The sequence below is a fragment of the Eleginops maclovinus genome, chromosome 19 (assembly GCF_036324505.1).
Source record: "Eleginops maclovinus isolate JMC-PN-2008 ecotype Puerto Natales chromosome 19, JC_Emac_rtc_rv5, whole genome shotgun sequence".
Lineage (NCBI taxonomy): Eukaryota > Metazoa > Chordata > Actinopteri > Perciformes > Eleginopidae > Eleginops > Eleginops maclovinus.
Genome location: NC_086367.1, coordinates 23,319,385 through 23,346,098, shown reverse-complemented (window position 1 = coordinate 23,346,098; position 26,714 = coordinate 23,319,385). Strand labels below are relative to the sequence as shown.

Genomic DNA, 26,714 nt, shown 5'->3' with positions numbered 1-26,714 from the left:
AAGGTGCAGTGACATAAATAGTGCATTTGCAACTCTCGCGAGACTTCACTCATGGAGCTTTTAAAATCGGTTAAATGTACCTCTGTATTTTACTGTTAAACAAGCTCATTTTTAAAGGTTTTTTATTCCTATATGCAAGCTAAAAGGGTACAAAACCTTAAAACTGTTAAATTAATGTTGACCTACAAGAAATGCCATTATTTAATCCTTATAAAATCAAGAAAGAAATCAAATCTAAATTAGTGAATAGACCTCATTCCTTGATTTTTATTTGTTATAGTTGTTTTCTGGATTCATTTAACGTTTGATATCATTTTTAAATAGTAGGGCTTGTTAAAAAAATGGACACAAACTGTGATTGTGTTATAATATAAATTTTATTCGCAGGACACACGCAAAAAGCCATACAATACCATCAGCTTTACATTACTACGCAGACTCACATCCCGAAAATTGGGGCTTTAGTGTCTCTCTAAAATTAAAATAAATCCATAACAAGACAAATATATAAAAAAAAAAGACATGAAATAAGAATTTCAAAACATCCACACAATCTGCAGTAGTTTGAACAAGGACGGGCATATAATTCTGCCACAGAAAGGCAAGATTATTTTTAGTGTAAATGGGATTAAATTGCAGTGAAATGAAAATTATTCATTTAGCATGTACATATTTAGTGTTTATTTTAATATACACTGTGCGAAATGGAGTGTGCATAAATCACAGCTATTAATCGAGACGCTATAAAAGGTATATTTTTATCGAGATAAAAATAAACATCCTAAGTTTAAGACTACTCTTCCTTTAAAGCGGGTCTTTTATCATTCCTTTTCCCCCTCACTGAGGGCCGAGCAGTCTCTTGTCAGTAAAAGCTGGATAATCGACCATCATTAGTCATATTTCCAGTAGCTTGAAATGTGCTGTGTTGACGTGACAATCTGAACCCCTCTGATGACACTATATATATTACATTCTCCAAGAACAGAAAACAGTGTGTTGTAGTCCGTCGTGGACTCGGACTCCGACTCACGCACTGATGGACTCGGGACTCGAACTCGGTGTCGCACATTGACGACCGGACTTGGACTCGAGAGCGTTTTGTCTCGAGTCCGGATGTGCTCTGACCCAGGCCTGTGCAGCTGCGAGGCGAGGTCCCGTACCACGCTCCCCCGCTATTGTCAGTCTAAAGACGTGCAGAGACACTCTTTGAGGCTGACTCGGGACTCCAGCTCAGGGAATGATAACTCAGACTCGGCTCGGACTCTTCCTAGGTGACTCCGACTAAAACACTGGTTGTAGTTACCACACATGTCTTACTGTGATATGCTTCAAGTTTCAATACACTCTGATGCCGCTGTGTTTACAGTACATGTTATAAAGTCAGTTTCTATATTCAGATTAATCATTGAGCCAGCTAACAGTGTTAGTCGTGTGTTAACAACAAGATCAACATATAGGATTTGTTGGAGCACCTTGAGAAATTAGCTTATTGTTATCTGGCTCAATGGCTAATCACACCATAGCTGTTTATTTAAATGTGAAATGTTTGTGACCCATTGAATATGTAAAACACCTGCTGAAAACAGCTTTGGTTTTTACATTTCTAGTCCTTTTACAGCACATTACCAAAGAGAAGTTCAAGTATGAGACGCTGTGTAAAGGTGATCTTATTATGAGCAACAACTTGCTGTTTTCAGCGTGTGTTCTAAACTATTATCGGATATATCTGGCCAAATTATCAACATGATTTGTAACCAAACAGATCTGAAATCAAATGTGTCCCGTCCTTAAAATTTGAGGAATCAGGCGCTAGGATCACTTTTCCAATTTGATTGGATTGGGTCATTTCTTTTATGTGAAATATTGTTTGAGTCTAATCTCAATGCGCTTTTTAATTGTGTGAAATGCACAGATTCGGTTGAGTTTTGACCGAGTTTGGACATCTTTAAAACAAATAAAAAGTGCTCCTGCATCAGTTTCTCCTCCCTCCTGAAAACCATCCCATCCTGTTGCGCTGTAAAGAACTACATAAGAAAGACTATCCTCCGAGCTTATTACAGTGTGACCCAATACCTGTGAAATAAAAGCAGAAATGCAAAGTGTCTGGAGGAGAGAAAGGTTGGCTTTGCCCACATTTTTTTGGTAATCAGATCACTGAGAACGCATCCATTGCCTCCTCAGTGAAATTGCTTTCCTTCCATTATATCACGTCCGCTCCTCACAAGGACTTCTACTCCATTTTGGATCGCTCCAACTTGGTTTTCAGGATTTCCTGCAAGAAGACAACGCACGTTATAACTCAGAGTAATGTGATTGCGGAACGACGGCACAGTAAAGGTCATTACTGGAAGCAGATGTTATAAATGGGATTGGAAATCACGGGACATGCTCGGGGGAAATACAAAGAGTCTCTACCTCTTCCTCGTCCAGCATTACAGGGAGAGCTCTGTATAGAGAGGGTGGGGGGGGGGACAGAGAAGGAGGATGAGTGCATTCATACGGTCCAGGCCTGGATTTTAATCAGAATCAGATTATCTTATTTATCCCGAGGGAGATTGGGTTTGGGACAGTTGCTCCACTTTAAGAATAAAAGATATTAAAGTAAAAGATCAAACATGTGTACAAACACCAGAACTTTCAGTAAGAATGTGCCGTTTAAATATAGAATACAATCTATTTATATAAACATAAGAAGTTAAAGTAAAATGTAGAAAGATAAAATACAACAGAAGAAAAACATAAAACTGTAAAGTTCAATAAATATAGAAACGAAGGCAAATAGAAATAATAAATATGTTGTATTATTTAGTTAAATCTAATATAATCTTATAAACATATGAAGTTAAAATGTGCACATTTGAGGACATGATATAAAATATATACTACAATAAATACTCGAGTGTATCAGTATAATAATGAATGCACTCTATAGAGGATCTATTTGAATATGTCTGTGCTATCCTTGATCAGGTAATTTAAGCTTCATTAAATAAAACAATACGTCATATATCTACATCCGATACCTTAGTCTCTCAAAATCCAGGTCGCCTTATACTCAGTATATTTTAAATAAAATACCGTAATTTGACACCATTTTTTTGGGTATAGCTTTAGGGAGACTTTCACTGAGACTCAGTGTGTTGAATTTAAATTGGCTTTACTCACACATCAACGACAGATGTAGGAATGTTCTCCTCGACCCACTTTAGGTCTTCATCCTGTTAAGAATTAAGAAACATAACATCATTAAGCTATAGAGGGATAAAAAACATTCATTTACAAGAGAAAACCAATTTCATAACGGTGCTTCACAACCTAAAATAAGCTATACAGTAAAAAGTGTTACATCAAAACACAAGACAAAAACAGTAACGATTCCACAGGAGCCGGCAGACAAAGTATGACACAAATCCTTGTTAATTAAGTGTGTAAATAAAGTAATTAACATGTGGACAGACGATATTAAACCCACCTCTTTACTCAACAGTTTCTGGGAGCCGTTAGAGTCCGGCTTGGAGCCTCTCATCTTCATCCCCTCTGAGAAAGGACAGAAAAAGCCCATTTAAATCACACAGACGTTAATTCTCCAGCAACAGTATAATAATATAACCCAGTTAATCAACATTTCCTTTCATGTTTTACCTGATTATACGATCTGCTTTTTCCACAGGGCTTCAGAAGTTATACATTGAATAACCTCACACGACATTTACCAGATCCTTTTATAAAGCAGACGAAGCTGTGCAGTGTCTGCTGGAAAACACTGCTGGCACGCTCAGAGAGCTCCATCAGAACAGAACAGAACCCTTAGCAGTTAAGACCACATCAGAAAAGAGTGTGACTTTCCACATGGACATCCCTGCAGGCTTTAGGGCACAATCATCAACGCTACACTAACGAAGCACTGAGGTATAGGTCAAAAAGCATCAGTGATGTTGATAGGTGTCTGTTCCCTGATAATCAGAGGCATCTTCCTTTAAGATTTGTAATACGTAACTTAACTTCCAAGCTTCTTTGGTAGCATTTACACCTTCTTGATGTATAACAGCTGCTTGTTTTTTGTATATATTCTAAAGTACACAAGGTGCTGTGGACATGTGTGACAATTAAAGGCTGATTTGAATCCTCCAGGACCAGCATGCACCTGTCCATCGGTGAGATTTAAAGGATTTAATTAGTGAAACATGCAGCCAATAGCTCAGGATGCACCATAAATATCTGCCCGGCAACGAGGGCTTCTTTCTCACAGAGTTTGGTAGAAGTAATTGATGGAGTACAGCTGCAGATTTTAAGAAATCAAGCCCCCCTTTAAAGACACTTCTGCAGAAAAACAGACTTCAAATCTGCGGGCAGCGTTAGTACTTAGTTTTTTATTGAAACGGCTCAGATACGACAAAAAACAGATTACATTTGAGTCAAAAAAGGCCAGAATCAAAAAACACCACCTCCACTCAGTAGGTTATGTTGAATGCATTTTTGATATTATTCGTACAGCACATACATGCTGCAGAACTGTACTGTAATGTCCCGATTCTCAGTTCAGATAGTTTTGTTGAACTGTTACCATTTCAAACAGATTTATAAAGCGGAGTTTCTTCATATTATCTCAGATTTGACCTAATTTAGTGACTTTTAACCCCAAAAGATCTCTTCGTATTACCTTACATCATGAGTCTGCTCTGTAAAATGTTCTCTAACGCCAAACTCCTATCCATCAAATATCAGATAGTCTTGTCTGCTCTCACTGTGTGTCTTACCGAAAGCATCATTCAGCATGGGCTCCTTGGCCTCTTCCTCATCGTCATCCTCATCAATCAGAGGAGAGTGAGAGAACCTGAGAGAAAAACAGGAACCGAAAACATGAAATAGAACTTGTGCCAGAGCTTCTGCTGGATGTTTACTTCCTCTAATGAAGCTGCTGCTTGTTTTAAATATGATGCATGTGGACTTGTGAATGAAGTTACCCTTTTATCTGGACTCTATCCTTAATATGTAATGATGTACTGTAAATGATGCGTCTATGGGATGCATGAAGGACTTCTGATGTCTGACCTCTGGCTGTTGGCAGAGGGCCGCAGCAGCACCATGATCACCAGCAGGATGGTGGAGAACAGCAGACGCCAGAACGCATCGTCGACCCACAAGTCCCTCCATCCCTGTGGGAGGAAATCAAGAAGAGTTGAAGATGAAGCATCAGAAACAGGATCCTCATGATGCAATACGATAATCGACGGAGCACACACTGACCGTCTGGCAGTCGACCAGCTTGAACACTTTGGTGGTCCAGATGATGAAGATGATGGAGGCTGTGGAAACAGACAGGGAAACATCAGGATCAGTTTGAAGGGTGTAGACAAGATGCAAATGCTTGGAAACGGCACTGGAAATCTCCCATCAGTGGAAGCACAATTAGGAAATGTCATACTAGCTACAGAGTAGGCAATGCATTTACATATTTCACATAAACAAGGAGCATGTCTTTAATCAGAACAGGGACGCTATATCACATTTCACTGGATTTCTGAATCAGAAACTTGTTGGTGGAAATTGGTTTTCCTGACAGTAGTTTTATCTTAGAATGAAATAAATACAAGATGAATAAAATATAATATATTATATTAGCCTGGGTCAGTCAAACACTAACAAAGTAAAGAACTCAGCTATAATAATGTCTGAATGTAAACTAAAACGATATATACACAGGATGGAATGAATCTAAATCAGTGTTGTTGATAATCATTTACATTTTCAAGAATGTGAAAAGGAAAAATACAATTCCACAAGCATTACAGGAATGATTCAAACCAAAACAACAACGACAAACTGGCATTAAATGCTTTAATACTGGGAATATGAATTACATTTAGGTTGTGATTAGGAATAATGTCGGGTTGAAAGATTTAGTTCATCTAAATGAAACATTTATTTGGCTTTGATGCGTATTTCTGATCCTCTCTAAGGACTGTTTGTAGGGAGGTGCAAAAGGGTAAATCAATACAGGAAGTAATACATAGAATCTGAAGTGATTCAGGTACCCCACCTCGCTTCAGCTACCCTATAACCCTGTCTATATATCCATTTCCTCACTTTTCCACAGCTCCAGTGTGAGCCACAAAAGCCTTTTTACAACTTCTTCTTTTACATTATGCAGAAACACTTCCCGTCTCCTGTAAACAGCTTCCTCTTTAACTGCTCATAATGCAGCAGCTGTTTCTGAACTAAGGCTCGGCTCTACTCAGAGGAAATCCATCTTACAGCGGACTGTCTACTCACCGACCACGGAGAAGATGAGCGTGTTGGTGAAGTGCTTGTACAGAGCCAGCTTCACAACATTTCTGCGCAGCTGCAGGAGGCGGATGGTCTGAGACAGGCTGATGAAGATGTGGAGGCAGATTAAGGAGAACATACTCTATATAATATGGAGGAACCGCAATCAGAAGCTTATTTCTGCAACTCTTTTGAAAATGCAACTCCTTCAGACGCTAGGTTAGGTAAAGGATATCCACCACATGACGCAGGAGTCAATGAGCGAGAGGCTGAGGTTAGCCACCAGAGCCACCGTCCCATAGAAACCCTGGAAACACAAGACAAGAGTCAGATAAAAAGAAGTACTAATCATAAATCTCTTTTTAAACATGAGGTAAGCTTGCATGGAAATACATTTTGAGTCGATATTAGATACAATTAATAATAATGCATTTTATTTAAAGAGCACTTTTCTGGAAACTCTGGGAAAAAACATAATTAAAACAACACACTTAAAGTATGTAAAACATTAATTACAGGTTAAAATAGAAAAGTAGAAATGTATGTCCATAAATAAATAAATGAGGAAATAAAAATATACATTTATATATTTAAATTACATTTTAATATATAAATAAATGTTAATATAAAAATATTAATGAGTCAATATAGTTTAGTAAATAAATAAATAAATATTTCATTTTAGGTTTTAATTATTTTCTACAGGGGAATGTATACTTGAAAAAATCTACTATTTTTTAGGTGACTTTTATTTCATAATTTCACTTTTATTTTATAATATTTTTAAAACCCTTTTATTTAATAATTTTCCATTAATTTTTTCATTTAAATTTATTTTAAAATCTCACATTATTTTATTTTAGGGGATTTTTATTGAATAAATCCACAATATTTATTCAAGGGATTATAAATGCTTAACGTCTCTGATTTATTAAGAGTTGCTTACACCTGCTCTTTTACTCACCCGTCCTATTCAAACTAAGCTTATTTTATTATCATATTTATGACTTTAACAATGACTTAAATGCCATCTCATCAATAGGCCTCTGTTGACATCTGGGGGAGATTCCAGTCTCCCCTCCACACATCTGCTCCACTCTTCTTCCTGTCCCTCTTATCTAATGTTTGAATATCACTGATGTTTTTTATCTTGCTTCAGTGTCCTTGGCTGTGTCTGAATTTCACTCTGGATCAAACATGTCATTCCCCATCATCACAGCATGTCTGCCTTAGAGAGACCGAATCCCTGCCTAACCTTCCCTCTCCACTCAAATCAGCCTCATGTATACTGAGAGCCTTGAGAAGCTGCGCAGGGCAAGATATTTACGCAGAAATACACGACCGCTTTCAGCTTCGATCAGCCTGTGGAGGGTAACATCCCATCGGCAGTGGATAGGATGCATTGGGCTCTTTATATTCATCAGTAGCCACAGAGAACCACGCTTTTTTTGGGGGGGGGTTGTCCCTCTCCTGCAGTGTTAAATAGGTTTCTGTGCATATCAATGGTCTGCAACGGCTACAATCCATAGTTAGGGAAGTGGGATATAGGTTATTTGTGTCCTCTCTCGTCTTTTTCATGTATATTTTGGGATATAGTAAACCTTCTCTGGGTTGTTTTGGTGATATAGATCATTATTGTGTCCTTGTGGTCAATTTAAAGGATGTCAAATTCTATTTCTACCTTTTACTGCCCTCTGAAGCTTCTGAGTTGCTAGCACACAGCTGTTATACTTTCACTTCTTATAAAATGTAAAGCTTCCTATTGATTATAATTGTACAAATACTGATTTCCCTCTAAACATATGAGGGATTTAGGCATATAAATCCAACAGGAACGTTTGATATGAGCCTCAGGGTTTATTGTTTGAAGTTAATACGACTCAAAGGTCTTTTACTGCCACTGCTTCAAAATAAAAGCATTAAACTGGTTGCTTTTATTTTGAAAGGGTGAAAAAAATGCAATATAGTAGAGTGGTGTTACAAAGAAGTACATTCAGATGAATAAAGGACATTTAGCTGTGTGTATTTGTTAGTTAAGGGTTGTTGTTTCTATTAAATAAATACATATATATTTTTTCCAAAATGCTGGGAGGAACTTTTAGTTTGACAGTATTGTATATTTTAACGATGAGCAAGCACATTGCATGGCTTCTGTTTCTCTCTGTAGGATTAAATGAATAAGGAGAACGACAGCAGTTAATCATCAGGAGTTAATTAAGAGGTGATACTCACTCCTGTCACTCTGAGCACACCCTCCACAGACGAGAAGTGCAGGTACAGAAGCCCGACAGCTACCAGCCGATGCACTGTGGTACCCAACCTGGGCCTGCACAAGGGAGGAGAAAACATGTTTTTAATTATATCACAGATAATTAACATGAGAGTTTTAGCAGCATGCACTCATTAGGTATTAATTAGTAAAGAAGGGCCTTACTCCTCACCTCCTTCAGAAGAAATCCCTTCCTAAAACCCACAACTTTCACACGGATCCTGCCATTCATGTTTTCTACAGTTGTATAATATAGGATTTAAAAGATAATGACACTTATATGAGCTAGAGTATATTCAAACAAAGGTCTCACGAGTTATAGCATTCGATGAACGATGCAAAAATGAAGGTTGCTTGTCATCCACTTCCTAAAGGATTTCTTTAGACTTTTATTTTGGCATTTTTTAACTTAATTATCTCATTATTTCTCCTCAATTTCTGAGTGCAAACAGCAATCTAGTGTCCTCTTAAGGGGATTGGCAGGGTGTTTACCCGCTAGTTAGGACACCCAAGCTTTTCACTTCAAAGGACAATGAGATTCGAAAACAGGAGAGCACAATTCTTTAGTTTGGGAAAACGATCCACATCTCATGTAGACTTTTCTTACGGATTTCTCTCAAGAACAAATATAAAAGCAGAGGTTGAGGATGTTGGTGAAGGACAATGACCTTTAATGGTTAGAGTACTGAAACACTAGGTAAGGCAACAGGTTTAAAGAGTCAACTCACTTGACTATGCCGTATCCCAGACTGACGATGAGCACCAGGATTCGTGCGAGAGATCTTTTGAGAGCAGAGAGCAACTCGGCAAAGATCACTGCTCCTTGGACTGTGAAGAGAAGACAGACAAAATGTTGATGATATCAGACTGAATTAAGGGGAGGAATAGTTCCACAAAGAAGCCGAGATAGCCAACAACCCCACCGTAGTCTCCTTTGTAGCGGATGCTCTGGTACTCCGAGTAAAACACGGCTTTCTCCAGCATGCCGAGGATGATGACGGCGCCGATCCAGAACTGGATCCGCAGCAGATCCCTCCAATAGCAGGCGCACCAGAAGAGCCACAGAGCGCCGAACAGCACGTACACGATGCACATCACCATGAAGAACTGAAGAAGACAGAAGAAAGGCGGGAAAACCGTTCAGATTTGTTTTGAACCACAGATGAGATCAGAGTTTGTGACTGAAGGAGTCCTGGTTTGAAGATCATTAAATCAGGAATCTGTGAACTGTTGGACTGTGTGACTCTAAACTGCATTTTCTATTAATAAGTATTTGTTTAAATAGTTGTGTTGCATTTTTCTGTGATGTGATGTGATTGAAAACAAAGACGACTTAAGTGGAAAAAAACTCAGTGTTTGCAAAAAGAATTTAAGTGAAAAAGTCAAGAATTCTTTAAGAATCCTAAACCAAAAATGTCCAAAATCTCTAGGTCTTTGTTATTGTTATTCAAACCAACATTCATCAATGTTAAAACTACCCAGATTTTATTTCATTTCATTACATTTCTAGCTATCTGCTGTGAGACGCCGGACAGAATTATCTCACTTCAAATATTAAACGTTGTTCAGTTTAAGTGTGTGAATATATACGTGAAACATCAGATTATGTGACATTTTGAGCATTTTTCTACATTAAAGCATGCTCTTAACCAAGAAAACAGGTCAGATGAATAATTCTTCAAACATTCAAGACTAATTAAACCAGAAATGATGACGCAAAAAAGGTCTGTTCTGCTCCAGACTGTAATTCACACAATCTTTCTGCTCTCAGGTGAAATTGGAACCACACAATTGGTGTTCTATTTACTTATCTTAAAACCCTTCCCTTTGATTAATCATACATACCATCATCAGGGGCAGGTCTGCAGGGGAAGAGTAGTCATGCGGTCCCTTCATCTCTACTTTCACTGGGGAAATCAAAACGAAAAGTCACTTCTGCTGAAACTAAAACGTCACTCATTTATCCACTGAGTGAAAACGACTTTATTCCAGAGCTCTCGGAGTGAAAAGCTGTCTCACTTGTGAAGGCGAAGCTGAGCTGCTCCGCTCCGATGTCTTCGTCGTCGACTCCGCGGAACATGGGCTGCACCTTCACTATGAACAGGTAGGGGCTGTCCTCCCACGCCTTCGCCACGGCGCTGATGTCCTGCAGAGACAATGTTAGTAAGCAACAAATCAAAGGCTCATTACTTAGGTTTTCTATATGTACACCCACTTACAAACCACAAAGCAATAAATGTATTCATAATAAACTCAATATCTGTACAGAAACCCTGGAGGCTCGCAGTGGGACATTCTTCCTTTACTGCTTTTGCATTACTTTGCATAAAATCTGGCATTAGTTTTAAAAAATGTAGGCTTTCAATCAGCTGTTATTGTACCCTTGAATTCAAATGTACAACATTTGAATCCCTTTGTTCTCTGGCACGCATTGGTTTTAAATTGGTAGTTTTTACGTCCCACTCTTGTTGGTCTTACTGTCAGCTTCTCAGTCGTTCATAACTCACTTTTAGCTGCACTCACCTGTATTAAAAGTGCTCTATAAATCCATTTAGATTGTCTTTGAACATTAAAAAACAACATCTGCAACAGAGAATCTAAAATATGACCTCTGATATATATAACACACATTTATTTAGACATATCAACAACAACAACATGTCTTACCGGTTTGTCGGGCCAGATAAAGCTCTGATTGGACGGTTCACTCTAAACAGAACAGAGTACACAGTAAAACCAGGGTTACGTTCAAACACAGACACAGATCTTTAAGGCACTGTGAGGTAGACTCACCTTGGGGCTGGTGAGGGGCTGATATGGGTTGAAGTCTGGGTAATACACCTGGGGGAGAGGATAAACAAACAGACTTTTTATTTGCATTTTTAGTCACAATTATTTTGCAGAATCTCCACTTCTGTCCCCTGTAGATGCTTTGGATCTTTTCTGAAGGAAATCCACCTTACTATACTTCAATCAAAGGGACTGTCTCTTAATTAGAGTTTCAGCTACCCAACATTTGCTAAAACCACACCCAGGTCACCATCAACAACTTAAAGTGAATTTCAAAATAAAAGCTCAAAATACTGAATATTTAAGGCTTTTCTTTTGAAGGCTACAATAAAATACCTGCAGCAAAATAACTGAAATGCTTTGTAATTGTGATGTTATCTTCCATTACAGTGAGGGTAGACTTCTTGTATGTACACAGTGATGATTCCTTGTGCAACCTGTTGTAAATGTGTTATCTATAGGTCACAAACCTTCGGTAGGAAGAGGGAGGAGCAGTTCTCAAAGTACATGTAGCCGTGGCTGTAGAAGCCGCTCCAGTCCTCCTTCAACATGTGATCCATGTCGAACATGTTCATCGCTTTGTTGTCCTGCAGGAAGGAGAGGGCATGACTTTGAGAAAAATCAAATGTGTGCAATAATAAAACCAGCAAGCACATTTTTAGATCCTTTTGGGGGTTTTATTTGCTTTAATAATTAGAACAGCCATAGATAAAGGTGCAAATAGTTAGACTGGTTCTTCAAATACCTTTAACTCAACCCATTTTACTTCATCAGTATACTCCTCTACCATAGAAACCAATATAAAAAAGCATGGATGAACTGGATCAAGCGGTTCATCTCTAATGAAAGAAGACGAAGACGAAGGCGAAGAAGAAGAACAAGAACAAGAAGAAGAAGAAGAAGAAGAAGAAGAAGAAGAACAAGAACAAGGAGACCCTTTATTTATCATACACACCTATACAAACACATGCATTTGTCTGATATGAAGAGGTGTCTCCAGCCTCCTATCTAAGGTGTGACAGTAATGCCTGAAACAAACAGACTCACCGGTGTGTTGAAGACCTCGTTGTAACAGACAGAGGAGCGCAGGTACCAGCTGATGTTGAAGGCCAGGTTTTTATCACATGACGCCGTGTCACCCTGGACTGCAGAGAGAGGACAGAGAGTTACTCACAGGGTGGAGAGCGGGTTATTAGACGGTGCAATAAAGCCGTACAACACACCAGCTGTTCCAGATCTACTTTTTATGTCCACACTTTCCCTCATATTTCCCTATGTCATGTTCCTGCAATGCATCTTGGTCTATTTTGTGATACAGTGGGAGTCAAAATAAGCGTCTCTCCTTCATTTACTCCTTCATTGTGGATTTTACTATTTATTTCTGGTGAATGCTGAGGGACTGACAACAAAAATCTGACAACTAAATCTGACATTTACTAACAAATTGGGCTGTCATTTTTTTGTTTTTATTAGATTTAAAGCTTTTATTAATGTTTCCCAATAATGAATGTCTGTTCATTTAATCGTATGTCTAAAATAAAATAAAACTCTTAAGGAAAATCTTCAATTTAAGTGATTTATGAAGTTCTTTTTGTTTATGTTTTATTAGTTTAAAGAGCAGAAAATAACTATTTTGTTTACATTTCCTTAACAGAGCTTAATGCTGACATACCAACTGTGTATTCATAGGATTTACAAAAAGCTATTTAAAGTTTCACTGAAAACCTTAATTGAAGCTTTTTAGTGAAAGGCAATTCCTAAAAAGATCTGTCCTGTTAGGGTAAATGTTCAACTGCTGATAAACAATTGTTGTACTTTATATATATTTAACATTTATATTAGGGTGGATGCACATGATGCAGGAAGTAGCCTGGGGAAATGGTGCCTGCTTTGTTGCCATGAACCATGCAATGTCCCAATCCTGTTAGTCAAACCAAAAAGGAGACGCCAGAATACTCACACTTCATGAAAATGGTGGTGTTGGCGTACAGCGTCTTTCTGAACACAGCATCCTGTGTCTGAAAATAAAACAAACACAGTCAACAACTGCGGCTCAGTCAGGTGACACGGAGCCACTTCAGGACACACACCACCAGAGAGCCGGGTACAGTATCAGGAGGAGAAGTTATACCAAGTAAATACAACCATAGTTTATTTAGAAGGTTAAGGGTGAACACATAATCTGAGGATAGTTATTAGGGAACAGGACACACAGGCCTGAACACAACCAAGGATTATTTTAGTGAATATATTACACCGTTTGATCATTACCATGTTTAACAATGAATAAAAAGTGTAGTGCATATCTGTAGGGCTACCAGTAATATAAAAAGCAAGAGATAAGTCTTCTTTTTGCAAGATGTTATACTAAACTACAATGTCAGACTGACAGAAATGTACAGTTTTTAATATGGTGATCAAAAACGTGTCTGAAAAATGTCTATTATACACCTGGATGATTGGATGCTAGGGGCAAACTCTGCCTCAGGCTCATTGTCATCATAACAAACACTCTCTGCTATATATACCATGTGCAATAATAACACGTCCAATTAAGTATCTACCACTATGTTCTGTAGTGCAGTGTACAGTTTTACATTCGTTATTTGACCATCTTTGTTTCTTGCACTGTTAGTTGAAAGGCGTTACTGTCATATGCAAAGCTAAAGTGTAGATATGGCAATGAAAACCTTAAGTCCCAAGCTCCTCCAACAATGCAACATAATACGCATATAACAAATTAAAAAATAGTGCTAGGACAAAGAGTGGAATAAAATTGTGCAGACGATGTTGCGAGACCAATGTGCCGTTAATGCAGATGAAATACACTATATACACGTCCGAAATAAATAAATACAATAAGCTAAATATGTTGCAGAGAATGTAGATTAAACATGACAGGCTAACAGCTGATATGTACAGTTAGCACGACAGGCTAACAGCTGCTAATGTACAGTTAGCACGACAGGCTAACAGCTGCTAATGTACAGTTAGCACGACAGGCTAACAGCTGCTAATGTACAGTTAGCACGACAGGCTAACAGCAGCTAATGCACATTTAGCATGACAGGATAACAGCAGCTAATGCACATTTAGCACGACAGGCTAACAGCAGCTAATGCACATTTAGCATGACATGCTAACAGCAGCTAATGCAAAAGTAGCACGACAGGCTAACAGCTACTAATGTAGATTTAGCACGACAAGCTAACAGCTGCTAACGTAGAGTTAGCACGACAGGCTAACAGCTGCTAATGTAGAGTTAGCACGACAGGCTAACAGCTGCTAATGTAGAGTTAGCACGACAGTCTTTATGTTATAACGGTTGACATTAAGATGCTAAAGGGTGTAACACTCACCGAGTTGATCTCCACGTTCCACACGGAGACCTCGGCCGCTGAACCGAGGCGGAAAACTAATGCAAAAAGGAGAAAACATGATAACCGATGCGTCTGTGCATCTGGCATCTTCATCTGTGTGTAGCATCTATTACAGGCTCGTATCCGTCTCCAAATCCGGGTTGTAATTCACCGAGTCACCACGTGATGGCGCCAGAACACTCGGAAACAGTTAGCTTGAATAACTGACAACTTTTATTTTGTATTTATTGAACAATCAAGACCAGGTAGAAGAATTTAAGTACGATTAGTAAATTGTATTGAAATTATTAGGAATAAAAATACTCGCAAAAATATTTGTTTAGAATTGATGCATTAATGTGTTCACTTCAATGTTGCATTTGGTAAAAACGAGGTTCATTTGACATATTCACTGTTTAGCCTAACATATAATAATACATGATAATGTATAAGTTGATTTATATTTTGCATTAATAGCCAAAATCAGCAAAGTAACTAAAGCTGTCAAATAAATGTAGGGAAATATTTGCCTTCAAAATGTATTGGAGTAAAAGTGTAAGTAGCATAATGTTCAAATACTAAACTAAAGTACCTCTGTTCTTCTTTTGTTTTTTACTTAAGTACAGTTTTTGAGTAAATGTAAATGGTTAAATTCCACCACTGGTAGTTTTTGGATTCAAGCTGCCGCAAGAAATCCGGAACTTTATTTTGGAAAGTCCCACCGGAAGTCCCATTTTTTTACCATCATTTCCTCTGTATTGATTGCTGCTGTCACGATTTCACCCTCTGTCAAAGTCGGGGAAGTTAATGCAGGAGTTCAGGCAGAATAATAATGCAGGTATTGCTGAAATCACACCCTGACGGAAAACAGCTGATTTCCTCTGACTGCTGATCCACATGGCGGAAGTGAGACAACACGTTGTTAGGTAAACAACTCTCTGCAGCAGTGTGGTTACTTTCGTTTGTGACCTTTCACTTTTTCTCACATGCATTCAGTGTCAATAACCTCATGCAATACTGTGTGATAATGTCTACTTAATAAAGGTTATGATAGTTATTGCGTTATTGCAGGATGATACACACCTGCAGACATTGCATGGTAACTATACGTTTAATAACAATACAACTCTGTATAAAATGTTTGGGTAGAATTCATTATGGAGACCCAGAAAAAAAAGGTATGTTATTTATGTATTTATGACATTGTGTTTTATCTTCTTCCTGCTTGTTCTGCAGTGTGATCCCTGATGATGAAGGGAAAGAGAAGTTCAAGAAGAGCAGCGATGTGGCTTTCTACAGGTAGCCTATGTTTGGCATTTCATATTTATTTAATTTAGATGTAATACAACAGAGTACAACGCTTGTAAAATGGCCCTTTTGATAATAATGTACTATACATGAAATAGTTGTGTTAAGTATTACAACAACATTGTTGATGTTGCTAAAGGTGCTCGTTTGAATGACCTGTACACCTGTGATTTAGCATAAAAGTAGAAGCATAAAATAGAAAAATAGTGGAAATGATCAAGTGAAGAACAGGTGCTTCAAATTGGACTTTAGTGAAGTAGCTGAGAAGTTAGTAACTTTCCACTTCTGCCATTTTATATAAGTTGTAATTGCAAATAATTAAGTGTATTCTGCAGAACTTCAAGCCTCCTCAATGTGCAGTTTAAGTCTGACATTTTGAATGCATTGAGATTCATGTTCTAGGCGACAGATGCAGGGCCCCAACCTGCAGCATCGAGCTCTTCTGGACACCTTGGTGCTGACGGAGAGGGGGGCCCGCCTTGAATTGTTGAACCCGGACACACAGGTCTGAACACAACCATGATGATACATCGCTTTACTTATATTTAATACTGTTGGAATATTGTCATATAAGAAAGAACAGGTATTTGATGCTAATCGTAGCTTGTTGTAACAGCTAAACTACCCTTTAAATCCTAAGTAAAAACACTTTCTTTGTTCTGTTGCAGACCAAACTGCTTCTTTCTTTGTCGCCGTGCAAAAATGACACTGTGAGGATTTTAATCGATGAGCTGCAGCCCATTAAAGCTCGCTACAGAGTTCCAGATGTGATAACGGGGGAGCTGCAGTGTGAACAGTGAGAGCTGAATCATCACATGCAATGTTATCAAAAAGTCCACTTGTGTGTGCTGCAAAAAAGGGAGTTAAAGATCTAGATCTAGACCATAAAACAACTTGTTTTTTGCCCACTGCACAATATATTTCCTGCAGGACAGTTTCCATCTCCATCTCTATGACTTTCTCCCTCACTGTCTGCAGGCTGAGAGTGGTGAGGCAGTCGAAGCTCTGTGTCTTCCTCTCCTGGTCCTCAGGGCGTCATCAGATCTGCGTTTGGCATTTTCCTTTCCGGCTGGAGATCCTGTGTGAGGACAAAGTGATGGTGACGTTCAACTCGAGGAGCAAACTGTGGTTCGAGACGCTGCAGGATCCCCCCAGGTGAGGATATCAGGGAGGATAAGTGCTGCCTACATAAAATCAAGATGAGTAAAGAAGCCGTTAAAATGGACCATAAATAATATTAGAAATAAATGTACGTGTTAATTAATTATGAAACAGGTGAAATACATTGATATTACTCTTCTTTTATATTTGTAATGATTCCCCTATTTGTGTACTTTCCTATTTAATTGTTTTATATCTTTTAATCTTTTTTAATAATTAATTTTTACATTTTTAAAAACACATTTAATATATTTATTTTAATATATTATAAATGTTTTATGTATTTATATTTAATATATTCATAATGGTTTTAATATATTTATACTTTTTTAATATATATTTAATATTTTTATTTTATTTATATTATTTTTTCACTGCATTCCTCTTTTAATATACCCAAATCAGTTATTGCTGCATAATTCTATCCACACCTTTCTTTACAAATGTCTTCTCTATTATGCAAATGAGACGAATGAACAGATTAAATTAGATTTCCTTTGTGTCTTTCCTCAGCTCCTCTTCTCATGGTAGTGAGGTAAGATAATACCAACAGTGTTTAAACTGTAGTGTATAAAGATTCCTACTTATAGCCTTTAACGATCTTTAAATGCATTTATTCTCTGCTTTCCTCCTCTGACAGTTACCAGAGGACGCTTCATTATGGAAGGAGACGTTCCGACAGTTTGTGGACGTCAAAGCTAATGGTTTGTTTCTGCTATTTATTACTATTTTAAAAGGCAGACTTGGACATTATGGACAACCAAAGTAAAAACCAAGATAATTATATTAGTTTTTCCCCCATCTGCTGCAAAACACCAGGACATCTACAGGTGCATGACTAAAGTCTAAGTGCTTCGTGTTCCTCTGCAGGTCCGAGCAGCGTCGGTTCGGATCTGTCTCTGCACGGCTTCAGTCACGTGTTCGGGCTGCCGGAGCACGCCGACGGCCTCCAGCTCAGAGACACCGGGTCCGTCCCAAACAAAGATTATGTTGTCACCTCCACCTGTGAGGTCATAATGTCTGTTTACCTCCCCAGAGACGGCGATGCTTACCGGCTGTTCAACTTGGACGTGTTTGCGTACGACTTGCACCGCCGCCTGGGCCTCTACGGCTCCGTGCCGCTGATCGTGGCCCACAAACCCGACCGGACTCTGGGCGTGTTCTGGCTCAATGCATCCGAGACCTTCGTGAACGTCCATTACAGATCAGCTGACCCCCAGGTATGTCCTGCATCCTCCCGTGTGATTGGTTAAGAGGCCCTTGGGGTTTCCTTTTCCTGTAGTATGTTCCATAGGTTTCTGTGCATGTAAATGGTCTGCAGAGGCTAAAATCAGTTCATCCATCACCACATAATAACCCCTTCCCTCCCCCTAGGATGGTGAGACTCCCCGGCTGAAGAGGAGGCGCAGGGAGCCTCAGACGGACGTCCACTGGCTGTCAGAGAGCGGACTGATCGACTGTTTGGTTCTGCTGGGGCCCGGTCCACAGCAGCTCTTCAAACAGTACGCCCAGCTCACAGGTGTGTGTGTGCAGCACTGAATATGTGTTTTATCTCCTTTAAACATTTCCAATTATTTATCTTTCTTATTTTAATGGATTTATTATTTTAATAATATATATATAAACAAATGTATTTATATATCATTTATGTTTTATTTATTCTAAACTAGGGTTTATAATTAATGTACCTGTATTTAAAAGTTTTTTATAAAATGGTTTTATGTCATTTTAGAAAGATGTAGAAAAAGATAAATCAATGTGAAAAATATAATAAAGAAATATGTAAAAACAACAAGTTAAGTTTACAATGTGCAATAAAATAAATACATTAAATAAATATATTTATATGAACAAAGGAAGGTAAGTAAATGTCAATTAAAAATAGTACAATATTATAAAAGCTAAAGAAGTTAAGAATTTGCATAAAAAGATGAAATAAAAACCTGAATATAGAAAAAGAATTCAAAGTAAAAACAGATATTAACATAAGAAGTAAAGCTGAGACTATACCTTTAAAACAATTATACAATCAAAGGAAGTTAAAGTAAAATCTCCAATAAAAATGATGCACATGATACACAACGTCTATATTACACTCTCCCCCTTCCTCTGCAGGGTATCAGGCCCTCCCCCCTTTATTCTCCCTCGGGTACCACCAGTGCCGCTGGAACTACGACGACGAGGCCGACGTGAAGGCGGTGGACGCTGGATTCGATCGCCACGACATCCCCTACGACGTGATCTGGCTGGACATCGAGCACACGGACGGGAAGCGCTACTTCACCTGGGACCCCGTCGCCTTCCCCGATCCGTCCGGCCTGCAGCGCCACCTGGAGGGGAAGAAGAGGAAGGTGAGGATGCCACGTTTATTATGATAATCAAAGATAGAATTATGATAATAATATTTACTGTTCTTTTCCAGCTGGTCGTCATCAGTGACCCCCACATAAAGGTGGATCCTGATTGGTCCATGTACCGCGAGGCCAGAGACGGAGGACACTTTGTCAGAAACAGAGAGGGGGAGATTTATCGAGGCTCCTGCTGGCCGGGTAACGTTTCCCCGTGACATCATAAAGACTCAACAATAAGCTTTTAATCATTTTGTAGATTGTTGGTTAAACGTTTGTTCAGATCTGCTTTTAATCTGTAATTAATGTGTTTTATATATTTTAAGTGTGTTGTTTAAATGAACTTTTTACTCTATGAAGTGTTTGAGTTTCCAGAAAAGCGCTCTATGAATAAAAATGTTTATTCAATGATCTAAATATCTAGTTATGTAAGTCCTAAACCTAAATATAATCAGTTAAATATTATATAAAAGCAGGAAATGTCCATATTTTAGATGCATAAATCAGCATTTAAAGACATGTTGATTAAATAAATAAGGTAATGGCAGTTCTTCCTACTTCCTTTCTCTACATGAAAATTGAAAATGTGAGGTATTATTTTATATATTTTTGATCTGCTCCATGCAAAGTATAGGAAAATTGATAACAGTATTTTTCCGGGCTGATAGCTTTAGTTTTTGTCTAATTGTATTTATTATACACCTCTCTCACAGGTGAGTCTTCTTACCTGGACTTCAGCAGTGCACACACTCGAGCGTGGTACTCCAGATGTTTCGGCCTGGGTAAATACAAGGTACAGCCAGCTCGTTAGGGGGGAAGGGAGGCAACATAAAATATTAGTTACATTAGTGCCCCTTTGGTTTCATACTCTTACTCTCTGCTGCAGGGATCCACGTCCTCGTTATTTGTGTGGAACGATATGAACGAACCGTCTGTGTTCGACGGGCCGGAGCAGACCATGCCGAAAGACGCAGTGCATTGTGGGGGCTGGGAACACCGGGACCTGCACAACCTGTACGGCTTCTACCAGGTGAGAGGGTGCATCAGTATAAAGGGTCTCTACTTTAAAGAGTCCTCTCCTGCTGATGTTCAGGTGTATATCAGTTTGTAGAGTCTCTACTTTAAAGAGTCCTCTCCTGCTGATGTTCAGGTGTATATCAGTTTGTAGAGTCTCTACTTTAAAGAGTCCTCTCCTGCTGATGTTCAGGTGTATATCAGTTTGTAGAGTCTCTACTTTAAAGAGTCCTCTCCTGCTGATGTTCAGGTGTATATCAGTATGTAGAGTCTCTACTTTAAAGAGTCCTCTCCTGCTGATGTTCAGGTGTATATCAGTATGTAGAGTCTCTACTTTAAAGAGTCCTCTCCTGCTGATGTTCAGGTGTATATCAGTATGTAGTGTCTCTACTTTAAAGAGTCCTCTCCTGCTGATGTTCAGGTGTATATCAGTATGTAGTGTCTCTACTTTAAAGAGTCCTCTCCTGCTGATGTTCAGGTGTATATCAGTATGTAGAGTCTCTACTTTAAAGAGTCCTCTCCTGCTGATGTTCAGGTGTATATCAGTATGTAGAGTCTCTACTTTAAAGAGTCCTCTCCTGCTGATGTTCAGGTGTATATCAGTATGTAGAGTCTCTACTTTAAAGAGTCCTCTCCTGCTGATGTTCAGGTGTATATCAGTATGTAGAGTCTCTACTTTAAAGAGTCCTCTCCTGCTGATGTTCAGGTGTATATCAGTATGTAGCGTCTCTACTTTAAAGAGTCCTCTCCTGCTGATGTTCAGGTGTATATCAGTATGTAGAGTCTCTACTTTAAAGAGTCCTCTCCTGCTGATGTTCAGGTGTATATCAGTATGTAGTGTCTCTACTTTAAAGAGTCCTCTCCTGCTGATGTTCAGGTGTATATCAGTATGTAGAGTCTCTACTTTAAAGAGTCCTCTCTGTTGTGACTCTACTGCCTCATCTTCACCCCCTGACTACCTGGCAGGTATTGGTAAAGTTCATGCTGTGATTTTATGCTTTATGGTTTCTTTTTTTGCTCTCAGCACATGGCCACAGCCGAGGGTCTAGTAAGTCGCTCTGCAGGATTAGAGCGACCCTTCGTCCTGACCCGCTCCTTCTTCGCCGGCTCACAGAGATTTGGTCTGTTTTTATATATTTATTTATTAATGAATTATTAAAATAGTATGTGAGATTGTTCAGAAAGGTCTAGGTGATTACAAGAATCCAGTTTGTAATTTATCCTTTGAGGTCAAAGAGTAAAAAGTTAGTTTAGGAGTGCAGAGACTCATAATCTGATCAGGACTTTTGAGAAAAGGGTCACATTTTCCTGCTTAAGTCTCTCCTAATGTTGGCTTGATTTGTTTGAATCCCTTCTTTTTAATGTATTTGTAAAGCGTTTAAAATGCCTCTATTTGAATTAAGCTTATCTTGCCTCAAGGATGTCTTCAGTGTTTGTTTATAGGTGGAGAAATGAGTTCTCATCCCATGTGGTGCCTCTATGGTTGTGTGGTCACCTGCAGTTTGTTGTGATGGTTCTGTTTGGGGTGCAGGAGCCGTTTGGACCGGGGACAACGTGGCGAGCTGGGAGTACCTGCAGATCTCCGTCCCCATGCTGCTGTCGCTCAGCGTGGCCGGCATCGCTTTCTGTGGAGGTGAGCGCTGGATCTCTGTAATGGTTTCAGAACACACACACTACACACACACACACACACACACACACATACTGCATCCTCTCCTACTCGTGTGTTTCAGCCGACGTCGGGGGCTTTGTTCAGGATCCGGATCCGGAGCTGCTGGTGCGCTGGTACCAGGCCGCCGCGCTGCAGCCGTTCTTCAGAGGTCACTCTGCCAAGGAGACGAAGCGCCGCGAGCCCTGGCTGTTCGGAGAGGAGGTCACGGCTAGGATCCGCACCGCCGTCCAACAGAGGTACGTTAAAGAGGCCCTACGAAGCTTTTTGGGGCTTTTCCCAGTCCTGTAGTTTGTTCTATTGGTTTTTAGTGCATGTAAATGGTCTGCAGAGGCTAAAATCCCTGCGTTGAACGTACTGTTTGTCTCGTTGTTGTTTTCCTGGTCTCTCAGGTACTGTCTGCTGCCGTACTGGTACACTCTGTTTCACCAGGCTCACACCTGTGGACTGCCCCCCCTCAGGTGAGCGCTGCTGCCCTCTGCTGCTCAGCTGGAGTACTGCAGGCAGCTCTCATTAAACCCTCCTTTACCTCTACCTGTTCAGGCTCTGGGGTTTTATACGTTATGCAGGTGACACTAAAGCTAGAGCCTCAATTAGTTGAGTCACAAAAACTGTGGATATTTAAATGATTTGCATTATCATTGTTATTATTGATCTTTTAAATAGGATACAGAATCAGAAACTAAAATACTTTAATATTTTAATTAAATAAATAAATTGTATTAAATTAAGTTAAATCAAAAATACAATAAAATAAATGCATTGTTTTAAAAATATATCAGTTGTTTTAAATTAAATAAAAAATGTCGTAGGTCAGAGGAAGCTCTAGAGATCTGTTCATGCCATAAAGAAAGATAGATTTATCCAGAAGAGCTTTTGTCTGTTAGGGTTATAACCAAAGAAATATATGTGTAGTTAAATAGAGCGAGCTGTTTTAGATCCCAGCTCATTGCACATTTCACCCCCCCCCCCCGTACAGACCTCTGTGGGTGGAGTTCCCGACAGATCAGAGCACCTTCTCCGTGGACAACCAGTTCATGATCGGTGATGAATAATAATAGTTATCACTTCTCCCCATTGCACTTTTACTATTCTCACTTTGACCGTCTTTAACTTTAATCCAGGAGGAGCTCTGCTGGCCTGTCCTGTCACTGAAGCTCAAGTTAAGGAAGTCAAAGTCTTTCTTCCTGGTTCGAACGAGGTAAATATATATTGATTGATCTCCTCACGATGCAGCTCAGCGTGGAGGATTTATTCAGGATGTTTCTGATGCAGGTTTGGTACGACGTCCACTCTGCAGAGGAGCATAAAGGAGGAAGGACTCTGAGTCTTCCCGTCACTCTGGACACAGTGAGCGCTTGTCTTATGATCATTATTAATAAATCTTGAGTTGATTGTTAATAAATCCTCCCCACAGACTATATTTCTGGTGTTTCCTCTGTGTTCAGGTCCCTGTGTTCCAGCGGGGAGGCTCGGTGCTCTGCAGGGCGGCAGGAGGTGCTTCCTGCACGGCCGACCTCCAGCTGCTGCCCCTCTCCATCACTGTGGCCCCCGACCCTCAGGTAAACATTTAAAGGAGTACTTTCTTTGACAACTAGTGCAGTAACTGTGCTATTTATACCGTGCATTAACTGGTGAGTGAATAGATGAATCCAGACTGGTGGGGTTTGCAGGGCGTCGCTGAAGGGGAGCTGTACCTGGACGACGGTCACTCCTTCAGCTACAGAGACAGGAAGTCGTTCTGCCGGCGCCGCTTCAGCTTCCTGTCCGACCGTCTGCTCTGCCGGTGAGACACAGCTGCTGAGGAGAGGACATTTTTAGACTAAAAAAAATGTTTCTACGGTATTGATTTGGGGTTTTCTCGTTATGCAGGTGACACTGAAGCTGCACTGAGCCTCAATTAGTTGCGTCACACAAGCTGTGGATATTTAAATGATTTGCATTTTCATTGTTATTATAGCTCTTTGAAATAGGATACAGAAACTCAAATACTTCATTCATCACATATTATAAACAATGAATATAATGTGTCACCCCTGATTTGAACAATTCCAAATTAAAATGTTATTAAACTGATCTTTGATAAATAATAATCAGAATTAATATGAAACCAAATTTGAATCCCTGGGTTGATCATGTAACGCCTCATTGCAACATTTGGTTTTTGCAGTCTCTGAACACATGGCAGGAAAGGATTACGTTCTTCTTGTTCATTTAAAAAAAGAGTCAAAATAAATTAGCTTCTGATAACATCTGTTGTGTTTTCTCGCAGTGCTGCAGGCGAGGGGGAAACATTTGAATGTGACACCGTCGTTCACACGCTCACCGTCCTGGGGCTGAAGAGAAAACCGTCCTCAGTGATCGTTCACGTGTCCGGTGAGGAGCTCTGACAAAAAAAAAAACTCTACTTAAAGTAGCGACAGTAGAAGTAGAAGTACTCAGGTCTTGTACTTGAGTAAAGTAGAAGTACTCAGATCTTGTACTTGAGTAAAGTAGAAGTACTCAGGTCTTGTACTTGAGTAAAAGTAGAAGTACTCAGGTCTTGTACTTGAGTAAAGTAGAAGTACTCAGATCTTGTACTTGAGTAAAGTAGAAGTACTCAGGTCTTGTACTTGAGTAAGTAGAAGTACTCAGATCTTGGATCTTGAGTAAAGTAGAAGTACTCAGGTCTTGTACTTGAGTAAAGTAGAAGTACTCAGATCTTGTACTTGAGTAAAGTAGAAGTACTCAGATCTTGTTCTTGAGTAAAGTAGAAGTACTCAGGTCTTGTACTTGAGTAAAGTAGAAGTACTCAGGTCTTGTACTTGAGTAAAGTAGAAGTACTCAGGTCTTGTACTTGAGTAAAGTAGAAGTACTCAGGTCTTGTTCTTGAGTAAAGTAGAAGTACTCAGATCTTGTACTTGAGTAAAGTATAAGTACTCAGATCTTGTACTTGAGTAAAGTATAAGTACTCAGGTCTTGTACTTGAGTAAAGTAGAAGTACTCAGGTCTTGTACTTGAGTAAAGTAGAAGTACTCAGGTCTTGTACTTGAGTAAAGTAGAAGTACTCAGGTCTTGTACTTGAGTAAAGTAGAAGTACTCAGGTCTTGTACTTGAGTAAAGTAGAAGTACTCAGATCTTGTACTTGAGTAAAGTAGAAGTACCAGAGTGTAGGAATACTCTGTCACAGTAAGAGTATTCTAAATGTTCCTCCAGTGAAAGTAGAAAGTACTCTCCTCTAAATGTACTTAAAGTAGCGACAGTAAAAGTAGTCATTGTCTGATTGGTCCATTTCAGAATAATATCTCTGATATGTTTTATAATGATTGATCATTGAAGTGTTCTCAGAGCTGGTAAAGGTGCAGCTACTTTGAATGGCTTTGTATACTGCAGGGTAGCTGCTGGATTTACTGCAGGTGAACTACAGTCTGATTTAAGGGAGATTATATTTACCATCATTCATCCTAATCTGCCTAGCAACTACAGGGATTAAATACATATGCGGAGTAGATGTACAAACGAGCATACAATGGAAATACTCAAGTAAGGTATAAGTACCTCTAAATTGAAGCACTGTACATCATACATCATGTTGTTGTATTTATCCCCAGGTGCTAAAGATCTCTCCGCTGCGTTTGAGTTCCTGGAGAGCTGCTTTACGCTGACGGTGAAAAACCTGGAGCTCAGAGTGCTGACGGACTGGGAAATAGAGATACGTTAAAAAAAACTGTCAATATATTTCAGCGGCTGACTTTCAGGTAAACGTCGTCGTGCCATTTTAAAAGTACAACACTTGGCACATGTAGCTAACAGTTAGGTTTAATTCGAGGGTGGCCTTACTCTGTTATTCTGTCCTTTTGTCTTTTAAACGTTTCTTTATTGTTTTATGTTTACATTTAATCTGGAAATTAAGTATCTCCTAAATTATTAAAATTCAAGTTTATAAAGACTGATTGTTGAGTCTTATTTTGGGAAAGTTTCTCAAATGAAACCAAAATAATGATGTATTAGTGTTTATATTTTGGGAAAAGTGGTCATTATTTTAAAGGGAAGAGGATCAGGGCCACATGTGACATTGATTTTGAAGTCTGACCAAAAGTGAAATTTGAAAAGAAAAAAAAATGTGAATTCAAATTATTTTTTCTCTGAACAAAAAAAAGATGACTTTTGGTCGAATCTATAACAAAGAAAACCCATGTTATCCTTTTCTGTAATGTTGATATACAAACTACTTCAGACAGTTTCTCATTAAAATGACTTTGGGCATCTTTTATGTTTTCCAAAAATAGAATTCTGACTCTTTCTCAGAATTACAAAACAAATTGAATGATTTTTTCTCACAGAATTCTGACTTTCTTCAAATCATTTCACATTTTTCTAAGATTTTTTACACATTTTCTCAGAATTCTGACTTTTTTCTAAGAACTCAAGTCACTTTTTCTAAGAATTACAAAACAAATTGAATACTTTTTTCTCAGACTTAAAAAAAAGTATCCCTTTTGTCGGATCTCAGAAAACACTTCACAGGTTACCCTAATCCTCTTCCCTAA

At 39.0% G+C, this 26,714-nt stretch overlaps 2 protein-coding genes across 4 annotated transcripts; one reads left to right on the top strand and one right to left on the bottom strand.

Annotated features, from left to right (window-relative positions):
• Positions 1-358: 358 nt before the first annotated feature.
• On the bottom strand, positions 359-14,851 carry LOC134881073 (transmembrane protein 87A-like). The gene is made up of 20 exons (XM_063908200.1): positions 14,686-14,851; positions 13,287-13,344; positions 12,374-12,471; positions 11,797-11,913; positions 11,330-11,377; positions 11,204-11,245; positions 10,556-10,682; positions 10,382-10,443; positions 9,460-9,643; positions 9,265-9,364; positions 8,500-8,593; positions 6,503-6,574; positions 6,274-6,382; positions 5,248-5,306; positions 5,053-5,156; positions 4,758-4,834; positions 3,473-3,537; positions 3,166-3,218; positions 2,416-2,446; positions 359-2,272 (listed from the first exon to the last, which is right to left on the bottom strand). Exons 1-20 carry the CDS (start codon positions 14,797-14,799, stop codon positions 2,231-2,233), a joined length of 1,656 nt encoding a protein of 551 aa, XP_063764270.1. The 5' UTR covers positions 14,800-14,851; the 3' UTR covers positions 359-2,230.
• Positions 14,852-15,389: 538 nt separating this feature from the next.
• ganc (glucosidase, alpha; neutral C) lies at positions 15,390-26,113 on the top strand. 3 transcript variants are annotated; one of them, XM_063908194.1, is made up of 25 exons: positions 15,400-15,611; positions 15,922-15,984; positions 16,396-16,498; positions 16,662-16,789; positions 16,972-17,148; positions 17,668-17,689; positions 17,795-17,858; positions 18,025-18,121; positions 18,191-18,374; positions 18,529-18,673; positions 19,270-19,505; positions 19,577-19,703; positions 20,216-20,295; positions 20,389-20,532; positions 21,541-21,637; positions 22,048-22,149; positions 22,250-22,424; positions 22,578-22,646; positions 23,165-23,229; positions 23,310-23,386; positions 23,461-23,535; positions 23,634-23,747; positions 23,859-23,971; positions 24,458-24,561; positions 25,776-26,113. In XM_063908194.1, the coding sequence occupies exons 1-25, from the start codon at positions 15,583-15,585 to the stop codon at positions 25,883-25,885; spliced, it is 2,700 nt and encodes an 899-aa protein (XP_063764264.1). In that variant the 5' UTR covers positions 15,400-15,582; the 3' UTR covers positions 25,886-26,113. The 3 variants fall into 3 exon arrangements, with proteins under 3 accessions (XP_063764263.1, XP_063764264.1, XP_063764265.1); XM_063908193.1 differs by having other exon boundaries at positions 15,390-15,611; positions 18,025-18,374; XM_063908195.1 differs by lacking the exon at positions 15,400-15,611 and adding an exon at positions 15,724-15,784 and having other exon boundaries at positions 18,025-18,374.
• The last annotated feature ends 601 nt before the right edge of the window (positions 26,114-26,714 follow it).

Bases quoted from the DNA above. Each gene is read 5' to 3' on its own strand.
- ganc (XM_063908193.1), top strand. From the start codon at position 15,583: ATGGCGGAAGTGAGACAACACGTTGTTAG. The intron at 18,674-19,269 runs GTGTGTGTGTGC...CTTCCTCTGCAG, and splicing joins ACAGTACGCCCAGCTCACAG to GGTATCAGGCCCTCCCCCCT. The intron at 24,562-25,775 runs GTGAGGAGCTCT...ATTTATCCCCAG, and splicing joins AGTGATCGTTCACGTGTCCG to GTGCTAAAGATCTCTCCGCT.
- LOC134881073 (XM_063908200.1), bottom strand. From the start codon at position 14,799: ATGAAGATGCCAGATGCACAGACGCATCGGTTATCATGTTTTCTCCTT. The intron at 10,444-10,555 runs GTGAGACAGCTT...TGATTTCCCCAG, and splicing joins GCTCAGCTTCGCCTTCACAA to TGAAAGTAGAGATGAAGGGA. The intron at 3,538-4,757 runs GTAAGACACACA...GTCCTTTCTCAG, and splicing joins CATGCTGAATGATGCTTTCG to AGGGGATGAAGATGAGAGGC.